We start from the raw sequence: 14,852 nt of genomic DNA, 5'->3' as shown, positions 1-14,852 counted from the left end.
GCAAAGACAAGAGAGAAGGGAACAAGATAAAATGCCCTCTATCCCAGCACATAAACCATCACCAGAATGACAGCAGAATCACAGAGTCACAGAATATGCTGAGTTGGAAGGGACCCATCAGGATCAAGTCCAACCCTTACTCCTGCACAGGACCATCCCCAAGAGTCATACCATGTGTCCCAGAGGATCATCAAAACACTCCTTGAGCTCTGTCAGCCTTGGTGCTGTGACCACTGCCCTGGGGAGCCTGTTCAGTGCCCAACCACCCTCTGGGGGAAGAATCTTTTCCTGATATCCAACCTAAATCTTTTCCTGATATCCAACCTAAATCTCCCCTGACACAATTTCAGGCCATTCCCTGGGGTCCTGTCCGTGGTCCCCACAGAGCATAGATCAGTGCCTGCCCCTCCTCTTCCCCTCCCAAGGAAGCTGTAACTGGAATGAAATATCCCCTCAGTCTCCTCTTCTCCAGCCCTCAGCCGCTCCTCACACAGCTTCCCCTCAAGGACCTTCCCCATGTCTGTTGCCCTCCTTTGGACGCTCTCTATGAGCTTAAAACAATTTAGCACTCTCCCATCTATGCTCTGGCTTTGGGATTGTGCTTTGAGACATGAACCTCGTGCCACTGGTTTGGCACAAAGGTGTAAGCAGCTTTTCGCCCTGGAGCACAGATTGTGTCAGTACACACATGGAGAAACTAAGAAGTCAGTGACAGGCCCGGCTGGCTCCATGCCGTGTTCACGGAAATCCAGCTGAACATATTTACCTGCTGTAAAAATAATCTGTGAGTGCAACAGAAGGTTTTTCACACTTACATTACTTTATTTTTAAACAAAGATACCAGATGTAGTTTGTGTGTGTTCTCACCACCAAGATTTTATGCATCTCCCCTGAGCAGGCTGAGCCTCTCTTTAACAGGACAGAGCCTGTGGATGGAACCACATGAAGTGATTTATGGCAGGGACAGAGAGGGCAGGGTGTTCCTGGTGTGGTACAAGGGAGTTCTCAGGCTGCTAATGCCTCATTAGAGCTTTCCAAGAAAAGTTTCCATGTTGTTCTTGGAATCTAGGGCAGAGGGAGGTTGGGACAGCAATAATGGGACAAAGACTGCAGCCAGCCTCCAGGAGCTTTAACGCCTGGTTATAGCCCAGAGTTGACCCACCAGCTGTAGAATTACTAGTGTTTATAGAGTATGGATGGATGGCCAGCTCTGCACAGCCTGGGCTGTGATTAGCTACACACAAATGGGAAAAAATGTGGACTTTTTAAACCAAATGCCTTAACAGATCAATAAAGAATCACAGTATATACTGAGTTGGAAGGGATCATTGGGTCCAACCCCTGGCCCTGCACAGGTCCATCCCCAAGAGTCACACCACATGCCCCAGAATATCATCTAAATGCTCCTTGAGCTCTGTCAGCCTTGGTGCTGTGACCACTGCCCTGGGGAGCCTGTTCAGTGCCCAACCACCCTCTGGGGGAAGAATCTTTTCCTGATATCCAACCTAAATCTTTTCCTGATATCCAACCTAAATCTCCCCTGACACAATTTCAGGCCATTCCCTGGGGTCCTGTCCCTGGGGAAGATACAGTAACTTTGAGTGCATATGAAAAGATAAAATGCCACCAGAAGCTGTGCTAAGAAAGATGGTCACACCTGTTCCCCCACAGAGAGTTATTCACTGCTTCTTTAGCCGTTGTCTGCAAGGAGCCCATTTTAACGTGCGCATTGGAGGACCCTGAGGAAGCCTGGGAAGGGGAATAGTCTGAGTAAGTGCCTGAGGAAACGCTGTTATTCAGACAATGGATCTTATCTGCTTCAGACTCATCTGTCGACTCTGAAACAAAACACAGCAAATGCTTTCAGAGTGTGGCATTTGAGAATTAAACTCCAGAAAAACACATTTTTAAACTGTAACTATGGACATATATATGTGTGTGTGTGCGTGCACAAATATGCATGAGATTTGTTTTAAAATCACAGTGAAAGGTAGAACATCTCTAGGAACATCTTGCATATCACACACGTTTTCATCTCAAAGGTTGTTGTAAACCAAGTCAGTACCTTTCTTGTCTTTACCCAGCAGAACGAGTTTGGGGGGGTACAATGGAGTCTCAGGCATGGAAGGACGGAGCTCCCCTATCCTCATCTCACTGGCAGGATGTCCAAAGGCATCCTGAGGAATATAAAAATGAACAATAAACACATGGATGTCCCAAGGCATCCTGACAAACATAATAATGAAGAGTAAACACAGGAGACAGAATCCACTTCAAACTGCAAGGCACAAACATTTCGCAGCCTTCTCCTCACAACACACCAACCCCACCATACGGGCAGTGTCTAATCATGCTGATTTGTCAGCTGAAAGTTCTAATTAGTCCTCCAGAAATACTCCTAAAAATTATGGTGATGTGCTCATTCTGGAAATGTAGACAAAACAGATGGAACTTGTGAGATACATCAAGGCCATGTAAACATTTTGGATGAAGTCAAGGTCACAAAAACAAGCTGCCAGCAGAAAAAAACCCACAAATTGGGAGTAAACAATTGTTCAGTTCCTCATTCAGTTATTCATGGCCCAAGTCCCTCCAGAGATTCAGCTGTCCCTGTAGTTATATTTAATTAAAATGGCTTTGTCTATAAAGGGTTTGTGGCTAAATTAAAATTATTCAGATTTAATGAACTTCTCACTGAGAGTTCAGCACATCTTGACCTTCAAAGGGATATATACAGAATATAAAATGCAAAAATGTTGAAGGGAAGTGGGAGGTAGTCTTAGAAAGAGGTATTTTAAATTAGGACATTTAGGCTCCCAGGACAGTTAGAAGGCAATGAAGTTACAAGGAGGAATTTTGGGGAGAAAGTTCAGAGCTGAGGGTGGGTGTCCTGGGGAGACAGGGAGGGGTGTGACGTACTACAGGGATGACACTGGTACCCTGCCCTCAGGAAGGGACTGGAGGAAAGGGAGACTGAAGGATGGGCAATCTGGGAAATCCACTTTATGGGTGGTGCCCAGCTCAGGAAAATGTCGTGGAAAGAGAACTGGTGGAGATGGAAAGCTCAGCCAATGCCACCAGGATCCTTGTGAGAGGAGGAGCTGTCATTCTGTAAAGAGGATGGAGGCTGGAGAAGGAGAGTATGTACTAAAACAGAGGAAGTTTTGGAGGGATATTAGGGTAAAATCCATAATTAATAGTATAAATGAGGACAGAAACAGGAGAAATATATTTAGGAGGGAACCTACAGTAATGGGACACCATGAGGGTCTTTGTGCCCTGACATGTTGCTGGTAAAGGTTCTCCAGTGAGTTGGGAGAGTGAAGTTAATAAGGAGAGACGTAATAATTAAACAATTTAAACTGGAGTACCCAAACACACTCACTGAGTTCATATGTTTGTGTGGAAGGAGGTGTGGAAGAAGATAAGGATTTGGGCCATTGTTAAAATGTAAAATGCTCCAATATTTTTAATTTTTTTTTTTTTTTGCTTTTACTCATCAGGACCAAACTTTCAGAGGTTTACTCTCCATTAACACTTTTTGCAGTAACAGTGGAAATAGAGATTTGTAGAAACCTTTGCCATGCAATTTATCCTTGAAGAATATAATTATATTTACACAACAGTTATTTTAATCCTTCTGTACTAGGTGTTCTACTGGAGGCAGGACCTTCCCAAAGCAGCAAAAAACAGGCATCCCCAACTTAATTAAACCACTCAGGACTAACATTTAGGGAAATAGTTACACAGTGTGATACAGCCAAGACTTTCCTTCCCCATGCAGAGATCCCAGGATGTCTGTGGTGTTCTGTAGGTGACAGAGTGATATCCACACAACTCAACAACAGTGCAACAGCCTTTCTCCAGTGGAGCACAACCAGTTACCAGTGCAGTGAGACAAACTTGTGCAAAACCAGTTATTTTCTTGAGAAATAAGAGTGCCCAGCACTGCAGAGTGTGAAATTCTCCCCTTGTGACACCCACGGTGCCTGTCACGGGTCTGGTTGTACCTCTGAACTCTGGGTACCCTCGGCTTTCTCCTCCCTGTCTGAGGCTTCCAGAGGTGATTCCTGAGTGTTCTCTGTCTCAGACAGGGGATTCTTTGGGAATTCTTTATTTTCTTTATCTTGAACCTGGAATCCCAACATCATGCCATGAACCTTCCAGAAGTTGTAAGTTATAACCCCCCTTGCTGTAAGAACCACCAGTTCCATTTTTGACACCATGATGAACACAGGATTTTATTTCAGATGCATGATTTTAGGAAGTTCTCTATCTTATACTATTTTCTTTTTAGCCCCTAATCCAGTTATTCCAACAAAAAATCAATGCACTTTCGAAAGAACCAGTCTGGCATTTGTGAATATGCCATGAATGTGAAAGATGTTGTAAAAACCTCAAATCATATTCCATTTAATTCCACTCTCTTTAAGAGGACCTTGTTCTTACAAGCTCAAGAACAAAAAGGTCACTAATAGGAAAAAAAGTATTGTGAATAGGAGCAATTGCAAAAAGAAAGGGAAGAGATAAATCAAACTGTGTTATTCCTCAGGACTAACTGGAGAAGGATACAGGGAGAAGACAGAAAACTGTAGTAAGCTGTTTCCCAAGAGAAAACACATGGGAAAGACAATTAAAACAACTGAGAAAGAGAAATATCACCAAGAATTCAGTCTGAGAACACAAGAACATTAAATTATAATCTGGAGAGATGGAATTTCCCCTTCCACAGAATCCCAGAATGGTTTGGGTTGAAAGGGACCTTAAAGCCCACCCAGTTCTACCTCCTGCCATAGGCAGGGAGATCTTCCACTAACCCAGGTTGGTCCAAGCCTCATCCAACCTGGCCTTGAACACTTCCAGGGATGGGGCAGCCACAGCTTCTCTGGGACACCTGAGAAATTGCATATTCTTAGAATATTCTTGATATGAACTGTAAAGACCCAAATTGCTTATTTGTGGGATTCCTCACTGTTTCTCATGGAAAGATGACACAAAATTATCCCAGCCTCCTACTTGCCCAAAACTCACATGTTTCAAAATGACCTAGAAAAATGAAGAGGTTTCTTACAATTGCTGACTAATCAAGACATTGTTTGCTTATTGTAAGTGAAGGCGGAGGACAGTGCAGGGGATTTGAAATGCAGTTTCTTACTCATTTCAGATGCTCCCTTTAATTATTTAGAAACAGTTTGTGAAGAGACATGTGTAAATTAATTGCAAGAAAACCCAAAAGAGATCAGAACAGAAACCACCTTATCTGGTCTCTGAGGATGAGAAGTGAGCATTGCACCTGAAATTAAATTACCTTGGTATTAGAAACTGCCTTCAGTCTTTAGCTCTATGAGAACACACCTGCAATTTCAAACTGTCTTTTAACTTGAGGCTCGAGATCGTGTCTCCTAATTATCTGAAAAGCAAACGGAGCTTAATTATGTTTTATTTAATGTGCTACAACTGAAATCAGGCCAGTATTGTTCACAAAATTATTCACACTTTTCCTACAGTTTCCCCCGTCTTTATCTTCCTGCAGGAAGCCAAAGAGAGAAAAATGTATTTACAACTCCCTGCTTGGAGCCAAAACGCCTTCCCAGTGTCAGTGTTGGGAGGAGGGACAAGAACACTGCTTTTCTTTTCCTTACCTGATGAAATAGTTGTGTTACTAGTCTTGACTATGTACAAGGGAAATTAAAATGTGAAAACGTCCCCCCTCCTCACTATTGTAATAACAGAAGATGAAAAACCCTCTACAGTGATCCATGGGAACAGTGGTGCACTCGCAGCAGTTGCTTGTGGGAGACAATTAAGGAGGAAATTGCACTCCCATTATTTAATTGCACTTCAGGAATTACCACGGGGTCTGTCTGCAGCAATTCAGCTGGTTTTGCAGAATGCTTTTTGTGAGACTTGTGCCACTGACAGCTCCTGTACCTCCACACAAAACCAGAGTAACTCATATTTTATGCTGTCACTGCCACTTACTCCTTCCTTACACCTCCCTAACGTAGGATCCCTGGGCTCTGCCTGCTCACAGGACCCTGTGGGACTCAGCTCACTGGGATTTTCATTAAAAAACTTCACGTTTAATTGAACAAATGTTAACAAACCAGGATTGACTTCTGGAGGCTGCGTCACCAACCACAGCCATGGGGCCAAATACCTAAAGCCTCTGTTGGGCCCTATGGATCAAATTCCTGATGGATAATGCTTAGGGATAATTAAAACCCACTGAAAGTTGTCAGGAATATTCAAGTTCAAAACCTAGATAATACAAAACAAATCCTATGTATTCAGCAACAAAAGCAGAACATGTAAAGACTCCTGGCCCAAGTTGTTTAAAGCCCAGATTTACACAGTAAGAACTTAATAAACAAAAAAGAATAATGGTGGAATTTATGATTTCAGATTTAGATGAAAACATGGATGATTTAACTTAAATATCTTAGTTTAAATGAAATATTTAACTGAAATATTTTAATGTTAATTGAAACTGTGCCTAGATTTGAAGGAAGTCTTCTGAAGCATCTCAAAGGGAAAACTTTTGTTGGTTACTTTGGTAAGAAATGAAAATGTTTAACTGCAAATAAAACACAGCACTGACAGAGCAGCTACAGCTGAGTATGTAAGAATAGCCCATTTGTGTTAAAGACATGGAAAATTTAGGAAGAACAATTCCTGCACACACAAGAAGCCAGAGACAAGGATATTTCAAGGACAATGAGTTTCTCATAATGTTTAGATAACAAAGGAGTAAAAAAGAATGTGAGAATCTTTTTCCTCATTTTTTCTTTTCAACATTAAGGCTTTGTAAAGATTTTCAGGAATGCTGGTTTTCCTGTAGACCTATCCAAGGTTATAAACCATCAGGGGAAGAGAATTCTCTTATTTCTGAATGGTGCCTGCACACAGTCAGGGTGTCCATGGGCAGATGAGATCAAGCTCCTGCTATTTGGAACAGTAGGATTTAGGAATTTTGCTTCCTAAATGACTATATTTGTCTTGGAATAGAACTTAGCCCCTGTTTCTGCTGATCCACTGCAGGCAAACACTTTAAGAGCTGGATTCTGCAACTCACTGGAAGTCACTACTCAGGCATACCTGATCCAAAGCTCCCTGCAGTGGGAGAAGTTCTTCTGCTGCCTTCATGAACTTTGGACAAGGTTAATTGGGTTTCTCCTAATAACAGAAACTGAGGGAGAAGGACCTCATGGCACAGTAGGGTCAGACACAACCAACTGGTTGGTCATTAATGCATCGGAGGCTGGAATGCACGTACTGAAGGCTGAAATGGAAAGAAGCTTGGTCCTTCCTCCTGCTCCTGTGCAAGTCTCATATCATTAAAATTGTCTAAATCAACAGCAAAATTCAGATCTAGGTAGATTTCAACCCAAAAATTCAGCGGTATTGGGAAAAACAGCAACTCAATATACAACTGAATGAACTTTATAGGTGAAAGAAGAAACTCTCAGGTGTGAGGTCACAGCAGATGCAGAATTATCATTTGGAGAAGTTGTGTTCAAACCTGGGACTCTGGAGAGGAACAAGGAGCCTTTACATTACCTCCACTGAAATCTCCTTGGGTGTCATGGGCCATTTGTGCTCATACTTGTCTTTCACCCCTTGGTCACTGTTGGCAGCGGGTGCAGAGTTCTCGGGCCGCACTCCATGGCTGGGTTTGCCCACCAGGTTTTGGACTGATTTGACCATATTCTTTAAATCCTCCGGATAGGGAGTGGGGTAACGTTTTAGATTTATTTCAACCTGAACATTCACAAAAAGAATTAAAGCACAAATACAAAATGCAAACAGCATGCAAACTAACCCACTGTTACAGTACTGGGGCTCAGGGCACATCCCTCACATTTGGGATAATTTGAGGTGTTACACAGAGATATTTGCATGGAGTTTGGGACTGAAATGTGCTCAGTTACTCTATGTCAACCTATAACGGAATTCCGGTGGCATAAAATAATGGATGGGAATGGCTCCCTACAATCTTTTACCCTGGGAGACTCTTGTATGTTAATCCTGCACTTTGCTTGAGAGTGCTGACATATTCCATCCCACTTCCCCAAACAATGATGGTGTAAATGCAGAATTAATTTAGCTACTTTCTATGTACTCAATTAATCTGAATTATGGATGGCAGCTGAGAGCAGTAGCTGATCCCCTGGGACCCATTTGCTCCTGGAGATGGATAATGTTCCTACTGGCACTCGAGTGCATCCTACTCTTCTCTCACACAGGAGAACAGACTCAAACCACCACAGACAGGTCCCCCACAAGGCCTGAATGGTGCTTTAACTGACTGATAGACCCACAGATTTTCTAAAAAAAAAATCTCTAAAATTTCTAAGTTTGCCAGAAGGATCTGTGTGTGTCAGGATAACTGTGAAACACATTTATGATGTGGTAAAGTATTTGGACTCATTTACCACAAATCACCTTTGTGGAAGTGAGGTAAGAAAAGGAGCATGTTTCAACAGCTCACTGTTACAGTGGGAAAAATGTAATTTTGGATTCAAATGACAGTGGTCTGTCAATAGGAATATTTCAGAGGCAAAAGAATGATTGGTTTGGAAAATAAAACTATATGAAATACTGGCATAGAGTTCTGAACCACAAGGGAATAAACATTACAGGGAGTAGGTTCTGACATGACTTGAACAGAAAATGTCCAAATGTATGACTGGAATGTCATATGTTAATAAAGAATTCCAACAGAAAAGATACATTGAGGCTGGAAAGTAGCAATAAAGCCCTGGGTGATTTATGGTTGAAAGAAATCGTATTTAGAGTTGGCCTAATTAGGCAATTGGTTTCTCCTAGAAGTCAGACCATGGTTTAAGGGGAAGGTCTGAGACAGATATGGCCAAAAGCCAAGTCCCAGCAAATCCTCAATAAAAACTAGTCAGGGAAAATTAACTGGAAGAGTTGGATGAGAGAGATAAATCCTAGACACGGATTTCATCAGAGTTTGCCATGACTGTGAGTTTTAATATTAAACAGCAGAACTCCTGGCTGCTGTGGAGGGTGAGAGCACTGGAATGCAGATATTTTCCTCACTGATCCAGAGCTTTCATCAGAGAGGAAATCTGTATTCCCTGTCAGTACTATTCCTGTGGGTTTAATGATACATCAAAAGCAGCCTGACCCCAAAGAGAGAATTCTCAAAGTTCAAAATTCTCAATGAAAAAGTTATTGAACAATTCCAATTACCAAATCTATCTTAACATATGTTTGGCTGAGAGTTCAGTTTTAACTCTGAAAGATAAAAAGTGAAATCTGTGTATAATCTATGCTGCTATAAATGCTGCAGTGTTGGTGGTTACTGCCTGTTGAGAATTTAAATTAACCTGCAAATTTCTCCCCTAAAGGTCTGGTGGAACTGCTAAAAATGTACATGTTGAAACCTCCCCATAACCTATTGCAACCCGTGGCTGGAGGGACTCACTTGAAGCTCTTAGAAGGTTCCAGCAATGAACTTTTAGCTCCTGTGTGGGCATCGATACAAATCCCATCTCATCCCACCCACTGCCATGGGCAGGGACACCTTCCACTAGCCCAGGTTGCTCCAAGCCCTGTCCAACCTGGCCTTGGATATATTTTAGTGTCAAACTCTTCCTCATGCTCTGCTGCCTCCTCACCTTCTAAAGAACTAGGACAATCATTCAAAGTCTCCCAACACTCTGTGTTAATTCTGGTTTTGTGACAGTACACCTGTCACAGCAGGAACCTGAACAGGAATAGGTTTCTGGGTATTTAGAACTCAAAAATAGTTAAATTCAAGACCTGCATACTGGACCCTGTCCATAATATGTTAATACCAGAATAAACCAAATAGAACATACTTTAACTTTCCCTGGGTTTTCCTCCTCTTCCTTTTTGTCTTCAAACTCAAAGGCCACAGTCATGCGCTGCTGCCTCTGCTCCTCCCACAGTGTGGGGTTAAAACTGTCACTGTCCGACTGGAAATCTGCAGAGAAAGGGCAAAGAGACAGGAACCAGCAGTTGGTGCACCCCAAGGATGGAAAGGGTCTAAAAAGGCTTTTCTTCGTTGATCACACAGTCTTGGGTTATTGTTTGAAAACTTGAGGGTGGCAATGACAGTGGGAACTGAGAAACCACGGCAGAGTTGTTATAAAAACTGTGGTGAGAGTGATGGGAAGCAACAGGGTTTGGGGCACACCTGGAGCACAGGGAGAGTATGAAAACTCTAATTTAATGTTGCTTTGTAAGGAGCCAAACCCTGAATTTAGCCAGGCTGGGACCCCTGAACTCCCCTCCCTGTGGGTGGACACCCCCAGCTGCCAGACGGGGCCAGTCTCTGGTCAACAGGCAGAGCCTACAATTCCTTCCCGTGCACACTCAGATTCAGATCCAAACTGCTTTTACAAAGCCACTCTGGAAACAAAAGTGCTTTAGAAAATATAAATCTGATGGCCTGAGAATGACAGGATTCCTCTGTGTGTGCCAAAATAGGGATGTCTGTGTGTCCCATAGGCTTGGCTTGAGGAGACACACACAGAGCCAAGTCACACACAGAGCCATGTCGGAACCCTCTCTCTGGATTTCCTCCTCTCTCTGGATTTCCTCCTCCCTCTGGATTTCCTCCAGCCTCTAAACAAACCCCATTCCTGCCTTGCTGGTGTTTTACCTTCATCACTGCGGGGCTGCTGGGGGAACATGTAGTTGGTCAGCACTCGTTGCTTGGTTTCAGGATGTGCCTCTGTCTGCAGCGGGATGAGAGCCTTGGACTGGAGAGGAAAACCAGAGCAGTTACCTCAGAGTGTGAGCTGAGATGGGATTCAGTTTCTGATAAATAGGGAATACAAGAGTATCTACAATTCTGTGTGAAAAGAAACTCTCTGTGGACTAAAACAAGTGCTAAGCTGGTGGCAATACCTCCCCTCCCATTCCTCTCTTCTGCAATTCCTGCAATTCCCACCAGGATGGGCAAAACATCAGGAATGCTGCGGGTGCTCTGGGCTGAGGAAGGAAAAAAGTCAGAGCACAGACCTGTCACTGCACGGTTAATCCACAGCAGAACTCAATGTCTCCAGTTACAGGAGTCAGAGAAAAATTCCCAGTTGGGAAAAATATTGAAAAGAAAAATCAAGAATTTCCAAGAAGATTTAAATGGAATGTTAAATAGCTATTAATCAGAGTACTGTTAATTTTAAATTTAAAATATTATTTAAATCTCCTCAGATGATTTTGTATTTTTTTCTTTTTTTAACATTTTATGTAAAACACCCTCACTAGGGCTGTGATCTAGTTTAAGCTAGAGCTAACGAGGAGTTAATTAATGATGGAGGAGTAAATTCACAGTAGTTGCCTGTTCTGAGAGTAAACCTGCTGCAAGATACTGGAGAACTTATATGGAGTCACTCTGAGTGTTCAGATGTTGTGCTTCACTTCAATTGATGAGATTTTATTATTGATTTATTCTAATGTAACACCAGGAGTGACTGTCATAGTCCACAGAATGGAAACTAATCCATCCTACACCAAAGAAAAGCCAAATGCTGGAAAACCTCATATATTTAAAAGGAAGTGGCTGTTTTGTGCCTGGGCTCCGCAGCCATGCAATGTTAATTTTTTTTAATGGAAATTAGAGTGAAAAAACCAAAGAATCCCAATTTAACACATTAAAATTTAATCATCATTTTCTATTACCCCTCCCTTCAGCTTTCCCATTTTTGGCTCAGTTATAAAAGTAAATGTACATTTAAGATTTATTTTAGTGCTCAGCTGCTGGTTGAACTGTTGCATTCCTCAGAGTTTGTGTTACATAATTTGCTTTAAAATAGAACCCCAAAGAATCTCTAGCTAAAAACAAAGCCCTCAGACAAAGAAAGGCACACTCAGATTTAAGAGGAACATAAATAGGTTTTCTCCAAACCAAGACTCAGAGTTCTTGTGCATCTTTGACATGTTTAGACTGCCCCTGAGTACAACGAAATTTAAAATATGCAGAAAGGGAAGAATGGACAGGAAAAGGGAAAAGGAAGACAAAAATAGAAGTGTAGATGGAGCAAATGATGGGACAAATCACTAACAAGGTTGGTAGCAAAGTCTTATATACTAAATTTATTTTTAATAACTATTATCTTGCTACTTTTTACCCTTTATTTACTACTTTTGTAAGGATAGAGAAGCTTATCCAGGTGAAATACATCCTGCAAAGGTGCTTCTTCCAAGTTACTAAAGGACAGAGGACAGCCAGCAGGATCTACACCTTGATATCAAAGTATAAAGCTGGGCTGGGAGAAATTTTGATACAACTATGGATTAAATGGCAGGTTTCATTTACAGCCCTTCCAATGACCCCTTAAATAAGGAAAATATAAATACTGAAAGGCATTACCTGGTTGTCAGAAAGCCACAAAGCTGCAAGTTCTTTGAGTTTAGTAAAAGTGAAGGGTAAATTCTTCAGTCTGTAAATGACAATATTGGAACAACGTGAATCTTTCATTTCCACAACAGTTCGTTTAAAGATTTGTCTGCAAGATGTTTGTCTTGATCATACTGAAATGGCTGTAATTTCATAGCTTTTTTTCTCATTTTTTACTAAAATACAATATTTTATTAAGGGCATTCCATGTTAAGAGAGATATTTGGAATCTAAAATGCTGACACCGCACCCTAAGGTACTGAGGAGTTACTGATATTTTGCCTTGGCAAAACGTAGCCAAAATTACATTTATTACATAGAAAACAGAAAAATCTTCATCCCAGGAAGATTTATAGGAAAGACCTCAGTGTAGCTCCCAGAACTCCTTTTATTGGACACTGGAGTTTTGTAACTGAATCACTCTGAGATCATGGAAAATTCATTTTTGTTGAAACGTCAGACAAAGGATTAAAATAATATAAATATTCATAGTGAACCTAAATGACAAAATTAAACGAAGCAGCAAAAAATTAGCATTTTAATTAGACATTTAAACATATTTCCTAAAAGTGATCTGCATATGGGAATGGGAAATGATGACACAATGTTTGCAGAGAATTCATTCATGTTTGTCCCACTAACTCATCCTGAACATGAATTTTTACTCCTCAGTCATCATGTAGTCCCAGACTGGTTTTGGTTGGGAGGGACCTTAAAAATGAGCCAGTTCCACCCCCCGCCATGGACAGGGACACCTTCCATTATCCCAGGTTGCTCCAAGCCCTGTCCAACCTGGCCTTGGACACTTCCAGGGATGAGGCAGCCACAGCTTCTCTGAGCAACCTGTGCTAGGGCCCCACCACCCTCACAGGGAAGGATTCCTTCCCAATATCCCACCTAAACCTGCTCTGTACCAACACATGGCCTGTCCCAGCCATGGACTGATGTTCTCTCAGCTTTTGTCCAGAGTTTAAGGAGCTGGAGGACAGTGGGAAGGGATGTATCAACCAAAGGACCTTCAACAAAGACTAAACCTAAATGTGATTTGGCAAAAAGAAAAGAGGAGAAGCCCTTTTCTGAGAGTCAGACAACTCCACTCTGGGGAAACAAAGGCTCTCAAAGACGTGCTGGCTCCAAGCTCAGTAAAACCAGGTAAGCCATTTCCAGGTGCTGCATCAGTGGGAAAACCCTCTGTCCCTGTACCAGCAACATTCCTACAGTCTCCTACACACAAAAAAATCTGTATTTCTGGCAGATGAGCCACTCACAAGCATTTGTACTATTGTGTCTCCATGCAGCAAAGCTTTGGAATTGTCTCCCTTATGGAATTTGGATGTCTTTTTTTGCCACAAGCTCATTCCCATTAACACTGGGGCTTTTTTGGACAGCGGCGTGTCCGTAAGGCATTGGAATTGTTTTAATAAGGATGTATTAGACTAGAAATCAGTTTTCTCTAAAAGTGAAATATAAAAATGAATGTTTGCACACGCAGTTAAAACTCCAGTTAAATGCCTCTAGAGATTAGAGCAGCTTTCCATGTGTGCACACATTTAAACCTGGAATTAACGCTACAGGAGAAAGTAAGGAGAGCCTGACCTACCTGAAACTTAGTTTTCATTGCTGTCTTATCAAAAAAAAATGGATTGTTTAATCTGAGGAGCTTTTCTAACTTGTGTGGGTGAGTTCTGAGCCCAGGACAGAAGCAGTGCACACACAGAAAGGGGAGGGTTCTTTCGGCTCTTTCAAGAACAATCTAGAACTGAAAGAAAGGTTACTTACCAGTAACCGATGTCTTTGAGAAGTGTAGCCCAAATGTACATTCTAACAATTCTACCTCTCAATCACAGGGCTCAGACCTGGAAGGACTCTGAGGAGAGAGGAGAAGCAGATGGAAGACAGGTGTGTATGTGGACTACACATGGTGAGAACACCGGTTACTGGTAAGTCACAAGTTCTTTTCTTTCCATGAATCCCACGTGTACCCTGAGCCTCCCAGGGGCTCAGCACTGCTGGAGCTTTCACACCAGCAGCACCTGCACAACCACTTCATCAAACTTCTCGGTTCTCCTGGACTAGAGTGTGCCTGGCAAAGGCAAGGATGGATCCCAAGGAGTCTGGAGTCAAACCTGTCCCGACTGACCACAGAGTGTGAAGCCATCTGAACCGGCCGGCTGTACTCCAGCCCTCCTGAGACTCCACCTCAGCAATCAGGGTCCAACCCATCATGGCCTATCAGAGCCAACCGAATCCTGCACTTTCCAGAGCCTGCGGGAGGTTGGAAAGGTTTGGACCTGTAAAGATAAAAGGAGAGAGGACTCCCAGCTATGGAGATGAGAAGTTCAGATATCACTGGCATGGGAAAGGAAAGCTGGAGCCTATTTCTCTGGTGAAAGGGGAATTCTAACATGGATATTTGAAGGAAGTCCTGAAACTAAAACAGCTTCTGGTCAGTTAA

General features: G+C 42.3%; 1 protein-coding gene across 6 annotated transcripts in view; it reads right to left on the bottom strand.

The window, feature by feature from the left end:
* Nucleotides 1-14,852, bottom strand: part of LRRC7 (leucine rich repeat containing 7) — a 118,629-nt gene that overhangs the window by 17,534 nt on the left and 86,243 nt on the right. For 4 of the 6 annotated variants that reach the window (XM_027694317.1, XM_027694321.1, XM_027694319.1 and 1 more), the window contains exons 13-18: nucleotides 12,371-12,440; nucleotides 10,658-10,757; nucleotides 9,852-9,976; nucleotides 7,561-7,761; nucleotides 2,066-2,177; nucleotides 1,658-1,838 (exon numbers count right to left, since the gene is read on the bottom strand). In XM_027694317.1, coding sequence (XP_027550118.1) covers nucleotides 1,658-1,838; nucleotides 2,066-2,177; nucleotides 7,561-7,761; nucleotides 9,852-9,976; nucleotides 10,658-10,757; nucleotides 12,371-12,440 — 789 coding nt within the window. Of the gene's footprint in view, nucleotides 1-1,657; nucleotides 1,839-2,065; nucleotides 2,178-4,010; nucleotides 4,134-7,560; nucleotides 7,762-9,851; nucleotides 9,977-10,657; nucleotides 10,758-12,370; nucleotides 12,441-14,176; nucleotides 14,265-14,852 lie in introns of those variants that run through there. The other 2 variants (XM_027694322.1, XR_003536036.1) reach the window with 2 other exon arrangements.

This window comes from Neopelma chrysocephalum, unplaced genomic scaffold, assembly GCF_003984885.1.
Source record: "Neopelma chrysocephalum unplaced genomic scaffold, ASM398488v2 Primary Assembly neopelma1_97, whole genome shotgun sequence".
Classification (NCBI taxonomy): Eukaryota; Metazoa; Chordata; class Aves; order Passeriformes; family Pipridae; genus Neopelma; species Neopelma chrysocephalum.
Note: the sequence above shows the minus strand (reverse complement) of the source record. Positions and strands in the feature narration are given on the sequence as shown.